Source organism: Rhinopithecus bieti, unplaced genomic scaffold, assembly GCF_001698545.2.
Source record: "Rhinopithecus bieti isolate Rb0 unplaced genomic scaffold, ASM169854v2 scaffold_30032, whole genome shotgun sequence".
Classification (NCBI taxonomy): Eukaryota; Metazoa; Chordata; class Mammalia; order Primates; family Cercopithecidae; genus Rhinopithecus; species Rhinopithecus bieti.
This window is the reverse complement of record NW_016813134.1, coordinates 553,819-576,889: the sequence shown is the minus strand read 5'-3', so window position 1 is coordinate 576,889 and position 23,071 is coordinate 553,819. Positions and strand designations below refer to the sequence as shown.

The 23,071-nt window shown below is 44.4% G+C and overlaps 1 protein-coding gene across 2 annotated transcripts in view; it reads right to left on the bottom strand.

The window, feature by feature from the left end:
* EPHB1 (EPH receptor B1) overlaps positions 1 to 23,071 on the bottom strand; it is a 451,564-nt gene that overhangs the window by 84,799 nt on the left and 343,694 nt on the right. For both annotated transcript variants that reach the window (XM_017847708.1, XM_017847709.1), the window contains exons 6-9: positions 14,151 to 14,275; positions 6,185 to 6,347; positions 1,982 to 2,090; positions 1,064 to 1,128 (exon numbers count right to left, since the gene is read on the bottom strand). In XM_017847708.1, the coding sequence (XP_017703197.1) occupies positions 1,064 to 1,128; positions 1,982 to 2,090; positions 6,185 to 6,347; positions 14,151 to 14,275 (462 nt within the window). The remainder of the gene's footprint in view (positions 1 to 1,063; positions 1,129 to 1,981; positions 2,091 to 6,184; positions 6,348 to 14,150; positions 14,276 to 23,071) is intronic.

Genomic DNA, 23,071 nt, shown 5'->3' with positions numbered 1-23,071 from the left:
AGCTGCTTCTGTGAACATCCTGGCATCACTTTCCCACCTTGGGTAACCTTGGAGAAGAAGCAGTCTGGTCCATGAGAACTTTGGCCTGGGAGTCCATGTTCGCCCCCAGAAGAACCCCGCTGTGGAGGCAGGTTTGGCATGTAGGTACCTGGGAGGTCTGTTTTCCATGCTTATTGCTGAGAGAACAGGAAGCACTGGCCTTACATTGCAACAAGGGGGTTGAGGGGAGATGAGGCTCACAGAAGAAGCCTTGACAGAGCATAGCACACAGTGCTGGGACAGATTTCTGACGGCATCTGTCGAATTCAAAAGGAGTTATTTAGAAACAGAATGTGTCTGCTGTAAGGATCTGAGAATTCTGTTTTCTGGAGGCAGGAAGGTGGCTCAATTGACCTAGTGAGACCTTTCTCAGGTCCTGCAATGCTGTCATTATACAGATGAGAAAATGAGTCTGATAGAGAACTTTATGTTGCACATTGGTGAAAAGAAATTTTAGTTATAAAGATATTATAAATATAGGTTTATAAAAGAGAGGGGAGGAGGACAATGAGTGAGAAAAACTTTTAAAGATACTGCTTAAAGGAAAACACTTGGGAGATATCCCAGCACTTTGGCCTCTTGGGTTCTGCTATCTTTTTAATTCCCTACATTCATGTTCTATGGCTTATCTGTGAATTTGGTTAACACATTCCCCAGCCACTCAATTGGATAAGATAAGGCAGCAGATGTTAATAGAGAGCCCTCCATCTTTTCCCACTGAGTCTGATTTGAGGATTCATTGACTTGCTAAACCCAATCTTTTCCCTGCATTCTATGTCCTATATGGGCTTATCATCACAGACAATAATCTACCCACCAGGCATCCAGTGAGTACCCACGACAGGTAGACGGCAGATGGGAGGGCAGCCTGTTGCCCCTGGAAACCTGCAGAAAGGTGGCCAAGGCACGGGGGGCTGAGAGGGAACTTGCCACCGGGACCAGCCAGTCTGGCTATAAAGAGCACTCTGAGCATTAGCTCAGAGGCCTGTGGGGGTTAGACACTGGGTGTCTGCTTTCTACTTACCTCGGCCTGTGCTGTAATGCTGGAGCTTATCGCTGTACACAGCCTCTTTGCTATAAGCCCGTTTCCTGTGGATACAAAGAGGTGCTCACTCAGCCACAGGACACACCCACCACTCTGTTCCAGGTACCTCCATCTAGGCCCCAGTCCAGATGGGGGCTCACCCGGGGCATCTCCCAGGATTGGGGAGATTTCAGCCCTCCTGCTGCAGTTAGAGCTCTGGTTGAGCACACCTCACCCCTGTGGGCAGATGGGTCTGCTTTCCAGTCAAGGTCTTACAGAAGCCCAGCGGGGCTGTGGGACCCCATTTAGAGGGCAGAGCTGAAGAGGGCAGAGGCAAAGAGGATGTTCATCAGCACTTAAGCTACATTGCAGAACTGCTTGGGAGGGAGCCAACTACAGGGGTCTGCATGGCAGAATCTGGGCTAACCACTGAAGGCAGTAGCAGCAGTATTAAAAAAAATCACAAGGCTTTCAGGGCCAGCTCTTCTGCAGAACTCAGAGTTTCCCTTTCCTCTTCATCTTCTCTCCTGCCAGTCTGCCTCCCTCTTGCTGGCTGCTGAGAGCCTGAGTTCTCTAACTGGAGGATGGGCTATGCACAGGCTTGATGCTCCAGAGGGTCAAATGCAATTTTGTAACTGTCACTCTGAAAAGCCACTGTGTGTAAGGGGGGCTAAAAGTCTTCGTTAAAATGAGGTTTGAGGATGGACACTGTTTACTCATAGCCTTGCCCAGCTCTCATACAATTTTTTTCCCAGCTAAATAAATATCTAAAGCATTCTAGGCTGCTCTTGGATTGAGATGGAGTGATGATTGTGGTCGTGAATGGTCACACCCTATCTGATCCACACAGCCTGGGAAAGGGCATATGGAGAGGGGCTCTCTGGGTCCAAGGAGAACAAGTGAGAGTGGAGGACCTACCTGCTACAGACGATAGAGATGGCCACCAAGGACACAACGAACACGACCCCGGCTGCTGCCGATCCAGCAATCAGGGGCAGTTGCTCCCTCAGCTCTGACTTGTAATCATCTAGGTGAGAAAGAGGCATTAGAATCCTTCCCATGTGCCCTTTGCATACAGCTGATACTCAGTGCACGATACCAAAGACATGATCTAAATCTACATATATGTAGAAGACAGTGTCTATGTGTCAGAGCTGTAAGTCTAACCAAAACAAACAGCAATTTTTAAGTTTTAAATAAACAAAAACAACCATAAACAAAGGACAAGGCAAACAAAACAGCCGTGACAGAATCTGGGAACTACAGCTGATGACATTCCTGGAGCAGAGATGACTCCCAATCTATATTCCCTCAATTGGAAGGTCTCTCAAAGAACTGTCAGCCATGTTAAGGACATTCCAATGAAGGGGACTTATCTAAATGAAAACCACTGCTGAAATATCTTCTAAAGCATGAAGTTATGAAATGGCACAGAGTCAACAGATTCATTGAGCAGGTATTTAAAGAGTATCTGCAGTCAGCCAGCACTACCCCCAAGCACTGTGGAGGATGAAGAAATGCCTGAGAAATGAATGGCCCAGCACTCTGAGTTCCCACTCAAGAAGAAAATGATTAAGACTTCTGCCAAACGTTAGAACCATGCTGAATTATGCAGTGGAATGGGAAGCCTATGGGTCATAGAGGCAGACAGAGCTCATCTAAATCCTGGTATTACTATGTGTAAGCTTTGTGATATTGGACACATGGTTTAGTCTTTCTGACCCTTAGACTGTTGAAAAAAACCAAATCATATGAAGCACATTTCACCCTGTCTGCTCTATCATGGGTGTCCTAAATACTACATCTCTTTTCTTTAATCTATACAAATCATTTCGCCCAGCTGGCTAGTATTAGTATTGTCCCGGTTATGCTTTCACTGGTGTTTGAAAGAACTATTATCTAATGTTCAGGACCTAGGCATATGGAAGTCAAGCTATTTATGTTCTATTACAATTAGAGTTGCCAGCTATAGCAAATACGAATGTAGGACTGCCAATCACATTTGAATTTCTGATAAACAACGAATAAGGTTTTAGTATAAGTATGCCTGAAATATTGCTTGGGAGATACTTATACTAAAACACTATTTTTGTTTGTCTGAAATTCAAATTTAACTGTTCATCTTATATTTTATCTAGCAACCCTAATGACAATACTTCTTTTTTTTTTTTTTTTTAGGCAGTCTTGCTCTGTCGTCCAGGCTGGAGCGCAGTGGCACAAACTTGGCTCACTGTAACCTCCACCTCCCTAGTTTAAGCAATTTTTGTGCCTCAGCCTCCCGAGTAGCTGCAATTACAGGCACACGCCACCATACCTGGCTACTTTTTGTATTTTTAGTAGAGGTGGGGTTTCACCATGTTGGCCAGGCTGGTATTGAACTCGTGACCTTAAGTGATCCATCTGCCTCAGCCTCCCAAAGTGCTGGGATTACAGGTGTGAGCCACCATGCCCAGCCGACAATACTTCTTAAAGTGAGGTTCCCCATGAGCTATCAGAATTACCTGAGCCTGACTGTTAAACATGCCTATTTCCAGACCCCTCCTCAGATCTACTGAATAAGAACCTCTGGGTGAAGAAGAGGGTATCTGCATATTTAACAAACAGTCCAGGTGATTCTAATGTTCCCTAATGTTTGAGAACTATCCTTCAACCATGTTGGCGGAAAAAGATTTTTTTTTTTTTTTTTTTGAGACGGAGTCTCACTTTGCCGCCCAGGCTGGAGTGCAGTGGCCAGATTTCAGCTCACTGCAAGCTCCACCTCCCAGGTTTACACCATTCTCCTGCCTCAGCCTCCCGAGTAGCTGGGACTACAAGTGCCCGCCACCTCGCCCGGCTGATTTTTTGTATTTTTTTAGTAGAGACGGGGTTTACACCTTGTTTGCCAGGATGGTCTCGATCTCCTGACCTTGTGATCCACCCGTCTCGGCCTCCCAAAGTGCTGGGATTACAGGCTTGAGCCACCGCGCCCGGCCGGCCGGAAAAGATTTCTAAGAACAAGGATATTGGTTCTTGAAGCGTCCCACTCTCTAGAATTTTAAAGATGGAAGTCAATTTTAAAGACTGAAGGTAAATTTTCAGTTGCCCTCAGCTGAGAGCTTTCTGTAATATGTGTATTTGCTTTCTGTAATATGTGTATTTAAAATATAAATTTGGCAATAGAAAAACACACAGGGAACCACAATGAAGCATCCTTAACAACGTCTTTATAAATTAAAAACTTCATAATGTAATATGAAACTTGAATGATTTTTTAAAAATTAGGCAGCTACGTCAAAGATCAGAACAGTGTAGCCAAGAGCAGCCCAGGGCCATAGTGGATCTGCCCTGTGTGGAGGTCACCAGTCCACAGTGTGGCCATTGACTCTGGGCAGGATTCCACAGATCCTCCCTGCCCCAATGACCCTATCATCAATCAACCTTTTGACTACCTTCGCTCTGCAGACAGGCCTGCTTTCCCAGTGAACATAATCAGTATCCATGTGTGAACCTCAATCGTTAAGATAAATACTCCCAAATTTGGCCACTTACCAGAACACTCTTACCTCCAGCCCCTCTTGGGTTTGCAACACTTAACTGCCAAATGTAAAAGAAATAGCCTTCTTGGGAGAAATTTGTTACTTCTTGATTTGTCTAGTAGAATTGCCAAGAGACCAGCACTCAGAGCATTTTGAGTTTTGGGCTTTTAATTCTGTGTACCTCCTGATGCCAGAGTGCCTATAAATCTAGACAGTAAGTGAGGTGCAAAGTGGGGGACAGAGTCCTTAAGGAAAAAGAAGACAGTCTGTGTTCTTTTCATACCAGTAGCCTCATTAACCTGAATTAACTGGCTTACCTCTCTACCCCATCTCACCATCCTCAAAATATGAGAGAAAGTTCACCTCAAATAAACTTAAAATAGGTGGCAATGGTTCACATCAAAGCATCCAGGTTAGAAATATTGGGAAGTGGTGGGTAACATAAGGAGACAGCTGCCTCTCAGCTTTAAGGCAAGGTCCTCACTCCAGAGTGCCCATGAGCATTTGCTTTTCTTACAATTTTTTCACAAGAACATCAACATCCTGATTTGTATAAGAAACCACCTGATTTTAAACGTTTCCAACTAATTTCAAAATTGTTAAAAAATACAATGTGCATCAAGATAAAATCTCAAGCCCTATCAAACACCCAGACTAAGAGCATTGGCCTAAAATAAAATGCTATATAAGGACAGACTGTTTTATGGATAATTTAATTAATGAAGGAAAAATTGAAAGCTTTCAATTTGGGGAGTCAGGAATAGACTGACATTTGGAAAACTATCAGGAAACAGCTCATAAGTGAATAATAAATATAGATATATAGGTAGGTAGGCAGATACACAAATGGGTACATAAACTATGGTAAATGGCTAGCTAAGAGAGAGAGTGGTGGGCACAGTCAGATAGATACACTTGAGCACAATGCTGAGGCTACTGGGAAATCAGATTTTTCAGAACTATTGATGGGGGTGATCTCAGAGGACTGGGGCAGAGAGTGATAATAGGGAACTAATAAAACCCAAAGGTAGAAGTATGTTTATGGTGATAGACTTTCTGGTCTTGAGGACACCTTGGCTGTTCTCTCTGGAGACATCAGAGCAGGACGTACTGGGGGCCACATGTGAAGTTGCTTCAAATTTCTGAGATCCCAGGTGCATGAGACTGCCACATCCCACATTTTGTCTCTCCATTTCCTCCCTGAAGACCTCGGCTCATGAAACTGGACCATTAGCTCAGCTTTCAGACCATAAGCACAGAGGAGTGAAGTGGGCATGAGGGTGAAACAGCAGAGGCATCTGGACCTGGATACAGAGGCAAGAGGGCACACTGGCTCCATGAGACAGGAATTGAGTCTCACTGCTGAAATGCAAGCTCACACATGGCAAGAGACCCTTCAAAGGCAAATCCAATCAGATGTTGGGAGAGAAATGAGCCAGACTTCAGGAAAATCTACATGGCCCTACTGGGAGGCAAACCATTTGAAGGGAATTCCACTGGAATCCAGTTGGAGATTGGCATTTTGGCTAGTGCAGCATCTTTGGGGCTACTTTTTCTCCCACACTGCCTGCCCTGTGATTTTGTCACTGCCCTCCCCAACCCTTACCATCCGTCAGAGTCTGGAAGCACATCTTGCCACTGAATTTGCCGTAGCCAGCAACAGTGCGGGCGCGCACCTGTACCACATATACCATGCCAGGCCGCAGCCCATCAATCCTTGCTGTGTTGGTCTGACTCCTGGCCATGGAGGAGTTGAACTCATTGTGTTCCTAAAAGAAAGCAAGGGAAAGGGTCACCATCCCATTCCTGAAGGCTACACCCCTAGCCCACTCCACCCTGGAGTACTCAGGCCCCATTAGTTCTTGGTCCTGTAGATCTGCTAGAAGTTGTCATCAGCTCCAGGCCATTCCTCTGGATGGGGACAAGAAGTCTGATCTGGGCCAAGGGAATGCAGGGATTCAGGGTCAGGTCTGGACTATGAGGTGGCCACATTCTGAAGAAAGAGGCCCAGGGAAATGGCTGAGTGCTCAGGGACTGGCAAGGAAGCTTTAAGTCATTCTCTAGTCCTCCTCCCCCACGGTTCAGAGGTGAAATAACATAGCACATCCAGCTTTGCAAAATCCCCTCAAGTCTCTGACCTCAGCAGAAGCAAACTAGGCAACATCCATCTGCCCCCTGCTGCCTCTCTTTGTCTTGCTTCTGCTGAGTTGTCCTGTTTTCTCCCCTGACTCAGGATCTCCCTAGACACTCCCCAAAGTGGCTGTTCTATATCACTTCCCTTCAGTTCCTTCAAGTGCTCAGGCAAAAGGCTTTGTGTCCACTCTGCTGAAGAGGTAGAGGCCACTCTGTACTGCCCTCCACATCTACTTCTGCCCTTACCTTGCCCTGTGTCTGGGTGTGCATCCCCCAGCTACTTCCTGCCAGCATTCAGAGCGGGCATGTACCTTCTTCCTGGAGAGCGGCCCCTGTGTCCTCATCCCCCCACCTACTCAGGATCAGCCCCATTCTTCTGTCGGTCACTCTCTCCAGCACTTTCTGTGCTGACCACTATAGTCCCTGTCATCTGCACACTTGGGTCCTCTGATGTGCAGAGAGTTGCTTCTGTTTTCCAGAAGCATGACTCTTTCGCTCATCATGAGTGCCCTTAAAGGTGGCTTTTTCTCCTTGCTGCTTACCTTATTAAACACGTGATTTGTGCCTGGACTTTTGCAGCCTCTTGTCTTTCCTGATGTTCCCCATCTACCCCACCCAATGCCATGCTTCTTTTCTTAAAAACTATCATCATGCAAAGGCAAAACTCTTAAATATAAATTCACAGGTCCTTCATGCTGAAGTCAATTCCAATCGTTCACATTCCCCTAAATCCGGGGACCACATCTTGGCCAGCAGGCATTTGCTTAGGCTGTTTTCTTTGTCTAAAATGTCTCTCTCCAGGGCTCCTCTACTCTATCCAGATTGCTTAAGCCTATGTTTCCCAAGGCCTCCTCTCTTGGAAGGTTTCTCTCACCAGTCTGGGCTGTGGACTCTACACCACTGTCATTCCAAATCACACCTCACCCCAGCACCTTCTTATATACCAGCCTGGCCTCTAATCATTTTCACATGAGCATATCTTTTGTTTGCAAAGATTCTGGGTTATCTGCAAGTATGCATGAACAGAAGCTTGAAGCCTGGGCCTGTCTTTGTGTGCACCGTGAATCCTAGAGAAAAATGGGGATCTAGTGAAAATGAAGAGCTTGGATCACTAGGAGGGAGTGATCCAAGTCCCTGTGTTTCCTGTGCAGATCTGGGGTACTGAGATGAGTTCTCGGCACAGTGGTTCAAGAAGCATGCTTTACAAATTGTAAATTGCATTCTCAGTAAAATGACAGAAGAAAGAGAGTTGAGCTAGGATATAGTACAGTGATAAGAAATTCCCATTGCTTAAAATATATAAGGAATATATCTTACATAAATATATGTAAAGAATACAGCACAGTGATAAGAAATTCCCATTGTTTAAAATATATAAAAGCCTACTTTGCAAAAACAAAGATGACCTGATGTGTATTTACTCACTCATTCCTTCATTTGGCCAGCCAGTTACGTTTATGACACACTACTATGTCTGGGTGCTATACATGGGCTGCAGGTACAAAGGCATGGTCCCTTTCCTCTGGGGATGTAACATCTGTGGGAGGACTGATAAATAAACAGAAGACGACAGCAGTGTTGACTGAGTGAGTTGGCAGAGAGCAGTTCAGGGGATTGTGGGGGCACAGCAGGGGACTATCCAGCCCAGACTTCAGAGGAGATGCAGAGTGACTCAGGGAAAGGGTGACCTGAGTTGAGTCACAAAAGATGAAATAAATTAGCCACATGGATGAATGTGGAGAGTGAGAACAGAATTAAACATGCAGAAGCAAGGCCTAGAGGAGTTCAGGAGACTGCAAGTAATTGGCATATCTGAAGTGTGGGTGGCATAGAAATGCCCATAAATGATTCAGAAGCAATTGTGAAGGACCACAGGTCCCAGGTCAGCTCAAACACACAGTTGAAAGTTGCAAAGAGGCCCATTCTCACTCTAATGAAGGGGATGTCTACTGGGCCCTGGGAGAGACTGCCTGCAGAGGAGCTGCCCACCCACTATTTGATCTATTTAAACACAAGGGGATCCTCCCCACCACCGATCAGGGATTCAGAAGAAAGGCTGTCCACTATAGAAGGGATGTCATCCAGAACTTTGATCATTTCTATTTTGACACAGTGCAGATCTGAGGTCTGAAACTATGAAAGTCACCAAGTCACCTTGCAAATAAGAATAAAATTCCATTGCTACAAAATCCAAGCAGCTGCCTGACTTCTCTGGTTTTACTAGAATCTGCTGAAATCAGGAGCTGGTTGATAAATGTGAAGCAGTGACTGGATAGCTGTTACTGAAAAACTATTTTAATACATCACTGGTATTTGGATTGTGAGGACCAAACATTACTCCATAATCACTTTATAGTCCAAACATTCTTGAAGAAGTTCAGTGATTAAAATGAATATTAGCTCTTGTTCCCCACAAAATCATTAATCAATTTCAGGCAAATCAGTAACAGCCATGAACAAGTTACTTTTTTTTTCTGTTGGTTGCTTATGACTGATTATAAGTATGTGGGAGACAGAGGATGCAGGATGGAGAATGCAGCTACTGAGGGCAGAGACCATGTTTCCCTCATTTCTCCTTCCCCACCCCAACATGCAGCGCAGTGCTCGTACCACCTGGGCGCTCAACAACTCAATGCTAAATGAATAAATAAACAGTACACTTCGGTCCAGTTATTTGAACCAATTGATTGAGCACAAGATATTGCCAAGGTCTGAAGGAATCTCTACGAGAAGATGATCCTAAAATTTGAAAGGTAGGAATTCCCAAGGCCTAAACCAGCCAGTCCTAACCTATAGTTATTATGAAGAGTGAGTAACCATAAACGCTTAATCATTAAGACAGCTGAGAGCAGATGTAGATGCTCCTCCCATGGTTTGCCTACAAGCGCTGACACCAGGAGTGAAACGTGCTACACCACAGTAAACAAGAGAGAATGATGAATGGAAATGTATTAAAATGGGGAAGGAGATGAACATGGGAAAGGCTCCGGGAGTGTCATCAGCTCGATGGCATCTGAGCTCTCTATTAATGAGCTGGTGGAGGAAGCAGAAGCCTCATCAATTCTACTCATAGAGTGAAACTGAAAGGGGTCCTAAGTGCGAACCAAGGGTTATGTGGAGCAGAAGACCCATGGAAGGTTTTCAGGGGTTACAAAACTGCCCTCATGGACCAGCTACCTGTTCAGATAAAGTTCCACTGGCACCCAGCCACGCCCATCGATTTGCATATTGCCTATGGCTACTTTCCTGCTACAAAGGCAGAGTCGACTATAGCAGTTGGGGCAAAAACCATATGGCCCAGAAGCCTAAATTAATTACTTTCTGGTTCTTTATAGGAAAAGCTTGCCGACTCCTGGTTTAGATAAAGGGGTTGGGGCTTCCTTGTGGGGAGAGGAGATGGCACAAGATGAAGAAATAATGGGGTTTGCTTCTTTGGACCAAATCCAAGACACCCACTGCACTGAATTCTATCTGTGTTTACATCTTCTAAAGACCAGGATTCCAAGGCCACACGGAGTAGATAGGCAGATCATTCTGTTTGCAAGTATTTGGATTTATTATTAAGATACAATCTCTTATTTTGGGAGCCACATTAATTTTGAGATCCTCAGCATCAGGGGTGCTTGCATCCATGCTCCTATCAAGCTCAGAAGTTTCCACCACTGAAGTATAATAAAAATGTGTAAAGTTCTGTTCCTGTGACTCCCTAGCTATGACCTGTGTTGTTACGGGTAAGTCATTTAATGTTTCTATGACATAGCTCCATCATCTATAAATTGGCTATATGTGTTTTCAAGTATACACTTTTTTTTTCCTTTAAGGTTCAGAGCTAATAAATCTGTGTATATCTGGCACATAATAGATACTCAACATACGATGAATTATCATCATTGTTTCAAAAGGCCCTCATGGGCTAACATCTTTCTCTTTGGTCATCCTAGGAATAGTCAAAGCAATGTAACGGACTTTGTAGCCAAGCACTCCATAAGTGAAGGAGCATTCCACAGTAATATACCTAACGGTAACCAACATTTGGGCAAATAACCTGTGTTCCCAAGGAAAGCATTCTCTCCTCTGGAGTGGGGACAATAATATGCTTCACTGAGGCGTGGAAGCTGCTGCAGGCACTGGGCTGCTGCGTATGTGTGTCTGTTAATAATTAGTACAAATTACTAAGGAGCAGGGAGGTAGCCTGAATGGGAGAATAAGCTGCTTTTATAGCATAAGAAGTTGAGGTTAATTACAGTTTTCAAGGGAAAGCTGTAAGGGGAAAGGCAGTGGAGGAGCTTGGGCTGGTTTGGGAGGAAGGAGCCAAGGCACACAGGCATGAGCCTCGTGGCTTCAGTGCTCAGCCTGTCATTAAGCCTTTGACCCCTACCCTGGTTGCCTACTGAAGTGACTGCTCTGGGCACGGCAGATGAGGAGAAGGAGTATGTGGTCTCTAATATATTCTCCCCTCTTTCCAGCACCACCAACTGCTGCAGGGCAAAGGACCCAGGCTCATTTCCCAGCTGTGGGACTCTGGACAAGGCTTTTGTTTTATTAACTTGTTTTCCTTTTAAAAACTTCTTTACCCATAGCAATGATACTAACATTTACCACATTGGCGTGTGAAGAAGAAAGTAGATAATGTTTATAAAATCCCTGGCACACAATAGGTGCACACTGGGGAGAAATTATTATTATTTTTCTGAGATGAGGTGTTATTTCAATAGAGCTACAAGCTTATGTGTGTGGGAAGGGGGACTGGGTGGACCCTTGTTAGGTCAACTCTGATGACAAAATGAGACCATGTGGTCAGTTCGTCCAAACACATTGTTCCAAAACATGTTAAAAAGTCAACATTTACTTCATTAACTGACAAAAAATATCTAGCAAGTAAGAGCCCTAAATCCAAAACGGATTAGATATAACAGATGCTTATGAATTCAGCTGGTTTAAATTATTTCCAATTCACTGAAGTATCTGAATCAACTCTTTATAAAACCCAATATTCTCTAAGTAGAATAGAATGCCGCTTAATCCTCCACCTTGCTTGCAAGTTCGGCTCTAATGGCTGAAGGGCATACCTCCTTACAGACTAGATTGGTGATCCATCTAGACCTCCGCTTTCAGGGAGGTAAACTGCTACCATTCTATAAATGTGAAAACTGTGACCTAGAGTGGTTAAGTAATTGGACCACAGCTCCACGGCTGGTTAGCTGCACAGGGCACTGGAAACTTCTGCTTCCAGTGCAGTCATGTCCCACTATTCAGCACGGCCTCCCTGTTGCAGGGCTGTAGGTCTCTGTTTCTGATCCTCTGCTTATTTCCACTGACCCACTGCAAGACCTCACCCAGGCTCAGGACTTTCTTATCTAGATATTGACAACTCCCAGACGGACATCTTCACCTAGTCCCCTCCCTTGAACTCCAGATGTGCACCTCTTGCTGCCTACCCCACATCTCTGGCCATTTTATAAGCATTTTAGACACTGAGCTGAACTTGTATTCCTGTCCTCACATCAAATATGCTCTACCCACAGTGATCCCCTACTCAGTCAGTGCCAGCTACATTGTTCTAGTGGTTCAGGCTAAAAGTTTCCCATGCCAGAAATCCAACTTGCTGAAAATCCTGTTGGATCTGCCTTTAGCTGACATATCTGGAAATCAACTACATTTCAACAACCCTCTGCTTTTACCCTGATTCAAGCCACCATCATCCTTGCTAATAATGGTAGATCTACCAGGCCCTGTTCTTAGTGGAACAGCTTAAATGATCTGTCCAAAATATAAGTCAGATCTTGTCCCTCCTCCGCTCCTCAACCTGCTGTAGCTCCATATCTCACTCAGTGGAAAAGCTCCAGTGTTTTTGTTTGTTTGGTTGGTTTGTTTTGTTTTGTTTGTTTGTTTTTTGACAGAGTCTTGCTCTGTCACCCACGCTGGAGTGCAGTGGTGTGATCTAGGCTCACTGCAACCTCCACCTCCTGGGTTCAAGTCATTCTCCAGCCTCAGCCTCCCAAGTAGCTGGGGTTACAGGTGCCTGCCACCACTCCTGGCTAATTTTTTGTATTTTTAGCAGAGATGGGGTTTCACTGTGTAGGTCAGGCTGGTCTTGAACTCCTGAGCTTAAGTGATCTGCCTGCCTCAGCCTCCCAAAGTACTGGGATTGCAGGTGTGAGCCACTGCACCCGACCTAGTCTTTAAGATCCAACATGATGACCTCCTCTGGTAACCTCTCTCATCTGTCTGTTACTTCCCCATTTGCTTGCATCACTCCAGCCATGCTGGTTTCCTTCCTGCTCGTTGAATCACCAGTCATGATCCTGCCTCAGGACCTTTGCATAGGCTGTTGCCCTTTCCTCTTCCAGATAACTCCTTCACAACAGTCTTACTTTCTTCACATTTACTCAGATCTTACCTTCTCCAAGAGGCCTATCTCTACCCCTCTATTTAATTCTTCAACCTGCTCTTTCCCAAGCCGGACCCTCCTGATCCCATTTACCCTGCTACTTTTTTTTTTTAAATTTTTTCCTCTATGCTGCTCATTTTCTAACACACTATATGATTTTCTTATTTGTTATGTTCACTGTTTATTGTCTGTTTCCCTCTGTTAGAAAGTAAGTTCCTCAAGCGCAGGAATCTTTGTCTGCCTGATCACTAATATATCCTAGAATAGTACCTGTCAAATAGTTGACAATACTTATTGAACAAATAAGTGAATGAATAGTGTGTTTTTACAAATAACATGTTGGGTTAAATCAGAAGGCACTATACTTTCCTAAGATTTTTGCAAAGGCTGCAGTTTGCCCTGGTTAAGAGGGAGGCCAGGGACCAGTTCCACCAGGCACCATTTTCCTTTTCTTGGCAGCACATACCCCACTGTCATCCCCAGGAGCAGCTGCTAAAGGGTATTCAAAGAAAATAATATATAAATTTCTATTTCTGTTAATTTTTATCTCATTCTTTTGAATAGGCTTTTAAAAAAACATTTTACATGTTTTTTATCCTCCACAAATATATTAGTGCAGTAGTACGTGCATATAATTTATAAATAAGCTTATTTTGGAGGTACACAAACACTTTGGAAAACACTGATCTACTAAACCACACACTCGTCTGAAGGTTTGGGGACCCCTGGCAGTTTTGTGGCATCTGCATTAGTATATCAAAGACGTGACTGGAAGAATGGGACTGGTCCTTCCCAGCCAGTGAACTATCCAGATTGCAGGATGGTGGACTGGAAGTTTCTCTCCTTAGTTGGCACAGAAAGTGCCTGGGCTTTGAACAAGACTTTTGCCAGGGCAGACCTGGAGAACTCTCCCAGGGACCTTCTGGCCTCTGTCACCAGAATCCTCCCTCCCTCAGCAGCCTATCTCCTTTGTGCCTTCAGCTAGCAACCATCCATGGAACAGTGGCTAGCCCTGGGTGTTGCAAGCTTGTAGGCAGAGCTGGCTCACCTTCTCATAGTACCGGATCTCATAGTCCAGGATGATGCCATTGGGCTGCTCCGGCTGTGGCCATGACAAGGTGATGCTCCTCATAGTGGCACTGACTTGGTGCATGATGGGAACGGTGGAGGGGGCTGTGGAGAGAGGAAGAAACAGGGTAGCTGAACAGACACTCAATTATAGGGTAAGGGCCATCTTCCAGAGGTAAGGAGGGAGAAAAATGGCATTCAATTTGAACTCTGCCCCTTCTTTATCATCAGCTGAACTGGATCTGCAGAACTTCTTGTGGGTTTTGCAGAATCAATGGAGTTTGGATAACAGAGGAGAGAGAAGCTAGCATTTAGGAGAGGAAAGTATGTGTGCATGGGAAATGGAATGGACATAGGACTTTCAGAGGCAGCAAAGCTTGACCAAAACAAGAGACAATTGAAGGAATCAAAGGAAAAGACAGGAGGAAAGGAGGAACACTGTAATGTTTTTGAGAAGAAGGTGTTGAAGGAACCTCAGTCTTGCAGTTGTGGGCTAAGCTATTGCAGAGATGAGAACCTGGGGCAAGAGATGATAATGAGAGAGTAGAACCAGTTGGTACAGAATTATTGTACAACAGAAAGGAACATTCTAGCAAACATCTCTTCCTGATACTTCAAGTTAGATTTTATTATACTTTAAAAGAAAGAGAGGAGGTATCTCTCAAAAAGACATGAACACAGACCAACAACAGAGGTATAGTCAGTTTTCCAAATGAGGGCATTTCTAATAAGGAATTCACAAGTATAAATGAAGAAATGATAAACAAATCAAATCTTTGGAAACAAGATAATTCCAAATCTGAAAAGTTGATTCAGAAATCTGTTTGGAAATAATATTACTTATTTCCCAATTCAACATTTTTTCATGTGGTGTAAGTAAAATGAAAACAGTCTGGAAATAATAAATGAGGGCTGTCTTTCTAGGGGAAGAGGCAGGTAATGGATGAGGCTTCAATCTGTGCTCTGCTCAGGGGCTGCTCCGTTTAGTCCTGGCACTTCTGCAGTGATGAAGGTCTTTTCCTCACTCGAACTCCACTTTACAAAGGTTTCTCTGGGGACCACAGCTGAATGACATTTACTATCCTCAATTCAAGTTAACAGATTTCCCTCAAAGACCTGGAATTACACAGCACAGCTACGGGGTCACAAGGGGGCTGCTGCTTTCTCCACTACGCATTGGACCCTCAGTGAGTCCCTACTACGTGCAGCCCCTGGGGGAGAGGATGCAGAGCACTTGTTCCGAAGATGCTTCTAGTCCAGGAAAGCCATAAAGAGTGATAAGTGTGATAAGGGCTCAGAGTCAGAGTGTCCTCTGGGACCTTGAAGGCAGGTATGCCCGGTTCCCATTAGAGACCTTGTGGTGTCTGTGAAATGCACCTCTCAGAGTTCCTAATCCTTGAAGAGTAATTAACTAACAGCCCCAGTTCCTGCACTCTGCAGTCCATCACCATATTCACACAGAGGCCCTGATTCCCACAAGCTGCTCCCAGCCAATGACTGGGAGCACACACAGCAGGCTATAGCACTTCCTACCCTACCCAATCCTCCTTCCTTCCCTCTCTCCTTTACAGAGATCAGACCTTTCTTATGATCTGATGGCTCTCCCAGCCTCCTCTAGCTACCATCTCATTTCTCCAGTAAATCTTTCATACATCTAATCCCATCTTTGTGTCTGCTTCATGGAGGGTCTGAATTAATGTAGTTTTGATTCCCCCTACAACTTCCTTGTCAGGAATTTACTGCCAAGCTCCTGCTGTGCCCCCAGAGAGGGGAGACTTCTTGCATCCAGGAGCTGCTATTCTATACTTGGGTAAGTCTCACCAATTTACATATCTTCCTATCTTTATCTGAAAGTTATCTTCTTCCCACTGGTTTCCATTCTGCCAACTGAAATAAGAAAGGATGTTCCCCCTCCCACAAAATGTCTTGTCAAATATCTAAGGAAACTAGTTAGATCTTCCTTGAGTTATTCCTGCTGAAAAAAAAAATAGTCAAATATTTTTCCCATGACCATTACATGCCACCCAAGATGGCTCTTTTCCAGATGAGACCAAGTTCCCTAAATTCTCTCTAGGCATGAGGCTTGGAGGTGAACCCAATTCTCTTTCCACTCTTTGAGCAGCAAAGATTAGAATAAAACTAATATCTACCATGACCTGTGTATTATATATCTATTAATATGACCATTAGCCTTTGGATGAAAAACATGTCCCTGCCGTTCAGTCCTGAAATGGTAGTTATATATAACCTTTAGGTTTCTCCATGGTATGCTCCTCATCTTTTGTCTGTAGAGTTGGCTTTTGGCTTTGACTATGAGAATGTACATGTATCTCAACCTTTATGGTATTAAATTTGACCTATTTGGTTAGTAAGTGGAAATAATTTCTTACCGTGATTGAGCCATCAAGTGTATTTTCTCTTGCCTCCAACTTAGTAATATCTATAACCCAGGTTAATTAATTAATTAAACATATTTATTGAGCATCTGCCATGTACCAGTCACTTTTTAGGTTCTAGAGGCACCACAGTGAACAAATAAAATTTCTTGCCCTCATAGAGCTTACTTTCTAGTGGGGGGATTCAGCAGAGACTAGAGCTAATAAATGAATCATAAGCTATGTTAAAATATATTAAGTACAATGAAAAAAATGGAGCGGGGAAAGGGACACAGGATGCCAGAGGTGGGAGGTGTGTGGTCAGGGAAGGCCGCCTGAGAAGCAGATATAGGAGCACAGGGTTGAAGGAGGGGAGGGAGGGAGCCGAGAGGATATCTGGAGCAGCCAGGACAAAGGGGCTGATCTAGGGGCATCAGGGAGTCAGTGGGACCCAGAAGAGAGGAATCCGTGGGGGCAGGACCCTGAGGGACACTAGAAGGAGTTTGGCTTCTACCCTGAGCAAGCTGGGGAGCCACAGGAGGACTGTCAACAAGGCACAGTGATGTAATCTGACTTATATGATACCGTCATCACTCTCTGCTGTGTTCCAAATAGAATGCAGGGGCCATGTAAAAGCGGGAAGCCGATCATAGCACTGCTGTAGTAATATACCTGGGAAACAATGGCTGCTGAGACCTGGCCTGAGCAGTGCAGTGGGCAGATTCTGAATCTATTTAGAATATTTCCAAGAATTTGGGATGTGGAAGAAAGAGAAGAGTCAAGTGACTACAACGGTTTTGGCCTAAACATCTGGAGGAATGGGGCTACCATCAACTGAGATCAGGGAGACATTTCTAGAAGCAGTTTGAGAGGAGAGACCAGCTGCTCCACTTCAGACCTATTAGATTTGAGATGTCCAAGGTGTCCCAGAGCAGAGGCTGAGTACCAGATAGGTGCATAAGGTCCATGCTGGAGACCAATTGGGAGTCACCAATCTTTCACAGATATTGAAATCAGTGGAACTTACAGAGATCACCAAGAGAATCAATAGACAGAAAAAATTCAAGATTCAGAAGATGAGGAGAAAACACTAAAGAGGCCTGAGAAGGAAAGACCAATGAAGCAGAAGAAAAACCAGGAGAGTGTGATCGCCTAGAAACCAAGTGGAAATAAGGTGTTCCCAGGAGGAGAGAATATATTAAATGCTGCTGCTAAGTCAGGTAAAATGAAACTAAGAACTGAGCCCTGGACTTATCAACAAGGCTTGATGGTTAAATATGTGAATGGCCTGTGATGATCTTTCCCAACACCTTGCAATCACAGGACAGAGTCATGGGGGAGGATAAAGACAGTTCAGGGAAGGCGAGGCAGTTTTCTGGAATCAGTCCAGATCATTTGAGGATCCCAATGGGTCCACAAAGACAGGGTGAACAAATAGCTCCTGAGAGCTCTTTCCTTCCACTGCACACCATGACTCTCAGGCTGCCCTTGCAGACCTCTGTGGAGGCACAATCTACATGTTGTGAATCACATCAGTTTCATAGAGGATTTCAGAGTCCCTCTGTCTTGAGAGCTGAAATATCATGTATTTAAAAATGGAAAGATCAATGCTAACAGCCTGAGGATTTTGCTGGGCTTGGTTCTTCTCCTTGTCTCTACTGTCTGGAAAGCCATCATTAAAAACGCAAGATATTTGCCAACCACTGTGCCAGTCCTGTTCTAAGCACTGGGGACAGAAGAACAAGTAAGAAAGTCACAGTCCTGCACTTTGGGTCCTTGGAGTCTAGTTGGGGTCAGATGGTAAAGAGGCAAGCACAGGACAGACTGATCCAGAGGCAATTGACTGCAAAATCCATGGAGAGAAATGCTCCTGTCACTACACATGGTATGGACCCCCCAGCAGTCAGCGGCACATGGGTCTGGGAGGAGCTGGCAAAGGGTGATGGCCATCCCTGCCTGCATTTCTCACATTCATGGCAATGACTTAAGGGTTACAGGCCCTGTGGAAGACTGTGTGTTTTCGCACAGGTCATTCTAAATTGTTTACATTTTATTGTGATGGGATTTAGCACATGGGAGAAAGCAAAAATGCATTTCTTATCCTGCCTGAAAATCAGGGGCAGCTTATGTTCAGTGCTCTGCCATCAAAATCACCTGCAGCGATAAATTTGGTTTTCCCTCTCCAAGGGCAAATGCCGCCTCTTGATCTGTTGCTTTATGTGCTATGAAAGTTTCAGACAAAACAGAAAATAATAAGAATGAACTCTGGTATTCACTCAAACACCAACTTCTTCTAGCAAAACTAAAGCTAAAGATTAAAGAGGATGAGAAGATTAATTCAAAGAAGCATCCCCTTTTGCCCCCAAATACAATGGTTTTCACAGTAAGTCTTGGCTAGCTGTCTTTTCTCCATACTCCTCAGATGAAGGGATAGTTTGATTGAACACCTGAAAGCGTCTCTTTTTGGCAAACACACACAAAGCTTTTGAATAAATTAAACATTCTACTGAGAGAAAGAAATGAAAATAAAGAGTTCACAAGATTATTCAAATTTAGCAAAGAAACAAATATGGACCCTTCTTCAGAAAAGGTAAGGAGAAAGAATTAGTTTAGGGTTACTTGGAAAGAAGTTGATGAAGGTCCAGGAAAGATGTGTTAGGTGCAAAGAGGTGGTGCCTAATAAATCCAAATGGAATCAAAGGTGCCCTGCACCCTTTCTTAGCAAAGGAAGAGGCTGATCCAAAAGAGATCAGGGACCCAAAGAGGAGAGCAAAGAGCAAAGAAGAGTGTCGTCAGACTACAAGGTAAAATCAACTAGGGTTCAAACAGAATCAGAACCAGAGTGTTGAAGAAGAGAGTTATAGCCAATAATAAAAGGCCTTGTAAATGTGTCAGAAGCAGAAAGACTTAAAACATCACTGGTCAAGGGGCTCCGGAATGGAGCAAAAAGCAAAGGCAGGCTGAGTGAGTGAATCCTTTGTCTCTGTTTTTGCTACCAAAGACTCTGGGTAAAACTTACTCCCAAATTGCTTTTAAAGCAGACAGATCCAAGATAGTATATCACACACAGCAGAGGAAGAGCACAGACTGTTCTTGCCTGAACTGACAGAGGAGATGTGAATAAATCGCAGGGACGGGATGGCCCTCGCTGCAAGTTGTGAAAGAGCTCACAGATGATGTGGAACAAATGTGGGCCCAGACTGGCCACTGACCACTGGCCACTGCCAGTAGTATCGAAGATGGGGCCTGGCAGACCACCAGACAGCCCTCCATTTGTATGAAGGGCCCCAAAGGGAACTGTGGAGTCCCAGGAGACTCAGGCTGGGTCTGAAACGGTGGCATGACTCTGTCTCAAAAGTTAATAACCCAGACTCTGGACCCTAGAGTTCTGATGTGCAGGAGTTTTACTGTCATATCACAGGTTCACCTGGGTCATGCATTTTATGTTTATGACATTCCTTGACACTTTAATTCAGTTACTGATTCAGTTATGTTCAAAGGTTTCTTCTTACTCATTTTGCTTTCCTTATTTGATAGGAGCATCCTCCTCCAACAATTAAGTGTCTCAGATTCCAAAAATATGAGATTTACTTGATGCTTTTTTCTAGGACAATTACTAAGTTTTAATACATTACAATGCTTATTAAAAATACTTCACAACCTTTTAGTTGATTTTTGTGCCGAAACAATTCTGTCAACAGTTTTAACCATAATCAGTTTTGGGACCTAACAAATGATATAACAGTTCACTGTGTTAAAATTAATGCACATACACTCAGACTTCAGTTGATCGATTGGAGTAAAATGTTTAAAGAGGTTATAAAATTATGAAACTCAGATTTCAGAGTTCAGCAAATCTTAATTAAAAGGGAAAACAGTGTTGTGAGTGTGGGTGGAAATTGTGACAGGGACAACCTTGCTTGAGGCCATCTCTCACCAGCTCTAGGAAGGTGCAGGTCACAGCTGAGCTGCCTCTGCCTTAGCTCGGGCAAATGCTCTAGCAACTCTTCTAGGAGGCAAATGCTGTATCCAGTGACAGGTACTTTCACATCTAAAATTCCCAAGGAGACCCATACAAAGAGGAGGCCATCTGCCTCCCCTGCACAATAAATCATGGGTAGGCAGGGTAGAGTAGTTTTCCTTGGCTCTTCCGTACAGTGTGTGCGTTTGGGGGGTGTCCTCCCAGTGACCCCCAGAGTGATGCTGCTGCCCCAACCTGCACAGTGTGCACCTAAGGCTTGGTAACCACTTTTACCCTCATTGGGCAATGCTTTGTCTGGGAGAAATGCTCCTCAGTCGAAGAATATTTGGGTTGAAGAATCATCCTTCTATAAACATTCATACACAAGTTTCTGTGTGGACACATGTTTGTATTTCTCTGGGGAATCAACCTAGGATTGGAACTGCTGGATCATATGGTAACACTAACCTCTTCTATTCTCCCTAGAACAGCATTTCCCAGCCAAATCATCCTTGGACTAACTACCTGTGATCTATAGCACAGACCATAGCTGTGAAGAAAACGGGTAAGGTAAGGAATAGTAGGGAGCTTAGGGCCCAGCCCAGAGCAGCAGAAATTAGCAGAAATAAAGAAGGGCTATTGTCAGGGCCCTCCAGGTGTTGCAGAGACGTGTGTGCCTATCCTGGCTCTGGCATTTGCTTATTACGTGATCTTGGAAGAAGGTTAACCCAAGGCCTTGTCTTCTTTGGGCCTCAAGTTCTTCAACTGTGAAACAGAAATATTAATTCTTATGTTATTAATTTCCCAAATGTTCTGAAGATGTTCTCTGTGTGGTCTCTTGCTCCTTTCAACCAGATCCCACCTGCCAGGCTGGGGACTTGGCAACCACCCCAAACTCTCCTTCTGGCTCCACTGCTGTTCACATAGGCAAATCAATCACTGGGCATCATTCCCCAAGGTAAATGTAAAAAGTGGGATCCAGTGACAGCCTCAGGTATTTATCTGATAAATATCTTTGAGGGGATATATACATGTCGACTAAGCCATGGTGGATGTGATAGATACAAATGGGCTTGGAGAAAGGGAAAACTAGCAAAGAGCTGGGTTCCCCAGAGGCTGGAGTAATAAATGCTCCAGAAGAGAGCTGGTTTCCCCTGAACATTTTGAGATAACCTGAAGCAACCTAGAAAGTAAGTGATAGGGTGTCTTGTCCCTAGGGAGAAGGAGACCTGGTGACTCTGGAGAGTGGATAAGCATAGCCTACCCATCTAATGGTACAGCTCAGGCCCAGGAGCCCCCGATGCTCCCATGGCCCTGCCACTGCCTCTCCACAGGTCTCGTCACCTGTATCTCATTGTGCCTCATGTACTTACTGTCGTAACTCTCTTGTCCACCTCTAACTCATTCACTTCAAACTACTCTGTAGCCATATTAATCTTTCTAAACTCAGTTTTTCCTTTGTTACTCCAATGCTCAAAACCTCCAATGGATCCCCATTGGAAAAAGCCCGAATTCCCTCTTAAACATTTAGCAATGTGACAGCCACTCACCATTCCAGACTCTTTCCCACTGTTCCCTCTCAGGAACTTGTCACTCTTATCTAACTGCTCTATTCACCATATCCAAAAAGAGCTCATCTTTTGGAGTCTCTTCCAAGAAGGCCATTCCCTGTGGGCACCTCTTTTCATGACCCTGCCGGCCTTTGAAGGCACAGAGGGAGCCACACACTGCCCCACACTGCTTATCCTTGCCTGGTCACACCCACCAGAGTGCCCTTTCCTGCCTCCCAACCCAAAGCCCCTTGGGGTGTGATCTCCACATTGGGACACAGTGCACTGTGATCTACCTTCCGAGGTGCTCACCTCTGCTCTCCATCACTGCAATAAAGTCTTTAGGGAAGGGCCATGTTTTTAGCCTCTTCACAGTGTGCTAGCACATAATAAATGTTCAACAAAAATTTACTCTTATTGCAATGATTGCGGGCTTTTCTCTAAAGACCTCTGAGATAAAAGGAGTCAGAAAATCCCTTCGTTGTAACAAACATGAATATTGGCCTTTGAAGGAGCATGAGGTGGAAAACGGAGCCAGGGTTGTGATTTGGCAGCTGCACCTCACAAAGATCATAGAATATGGTAGTCACAAGGGATTAGAGACAGAAGTTCTCTGTGGTGTAGATGAAGAAACCTAGCAGGTTGGGTCCATCCCCATCTCACTGGGATTGTTTAACTGTAATGTTACCCTAACATTGGCCGTTTTCTATCTTTTAAAGCTATGAAATCCTTTCTCTAAACAAAGTTCTCCCTGAAGCATAAAGTGTGAAACAGAACAATTCAGAGCTGCTCTGGGTGAATCAGAGCTGCTAGGGCCTTGAAGCCAGTCCATTTTCTAGCACCCCAACCCAGACTCTGTAAGGTTTATAGAGAGACCCAAACAATGCTGAGCAGTCTCCAGAAGTCCCCTCGAGGGACTTCTGTGAGATCCTAGAAGCTATGAGTGATGGGGTTGGGAATGAAGGATTGGGCTGGCTGGCCATCTTTTTTTTTTTTTTTTTTTTTTTTTTTTTTT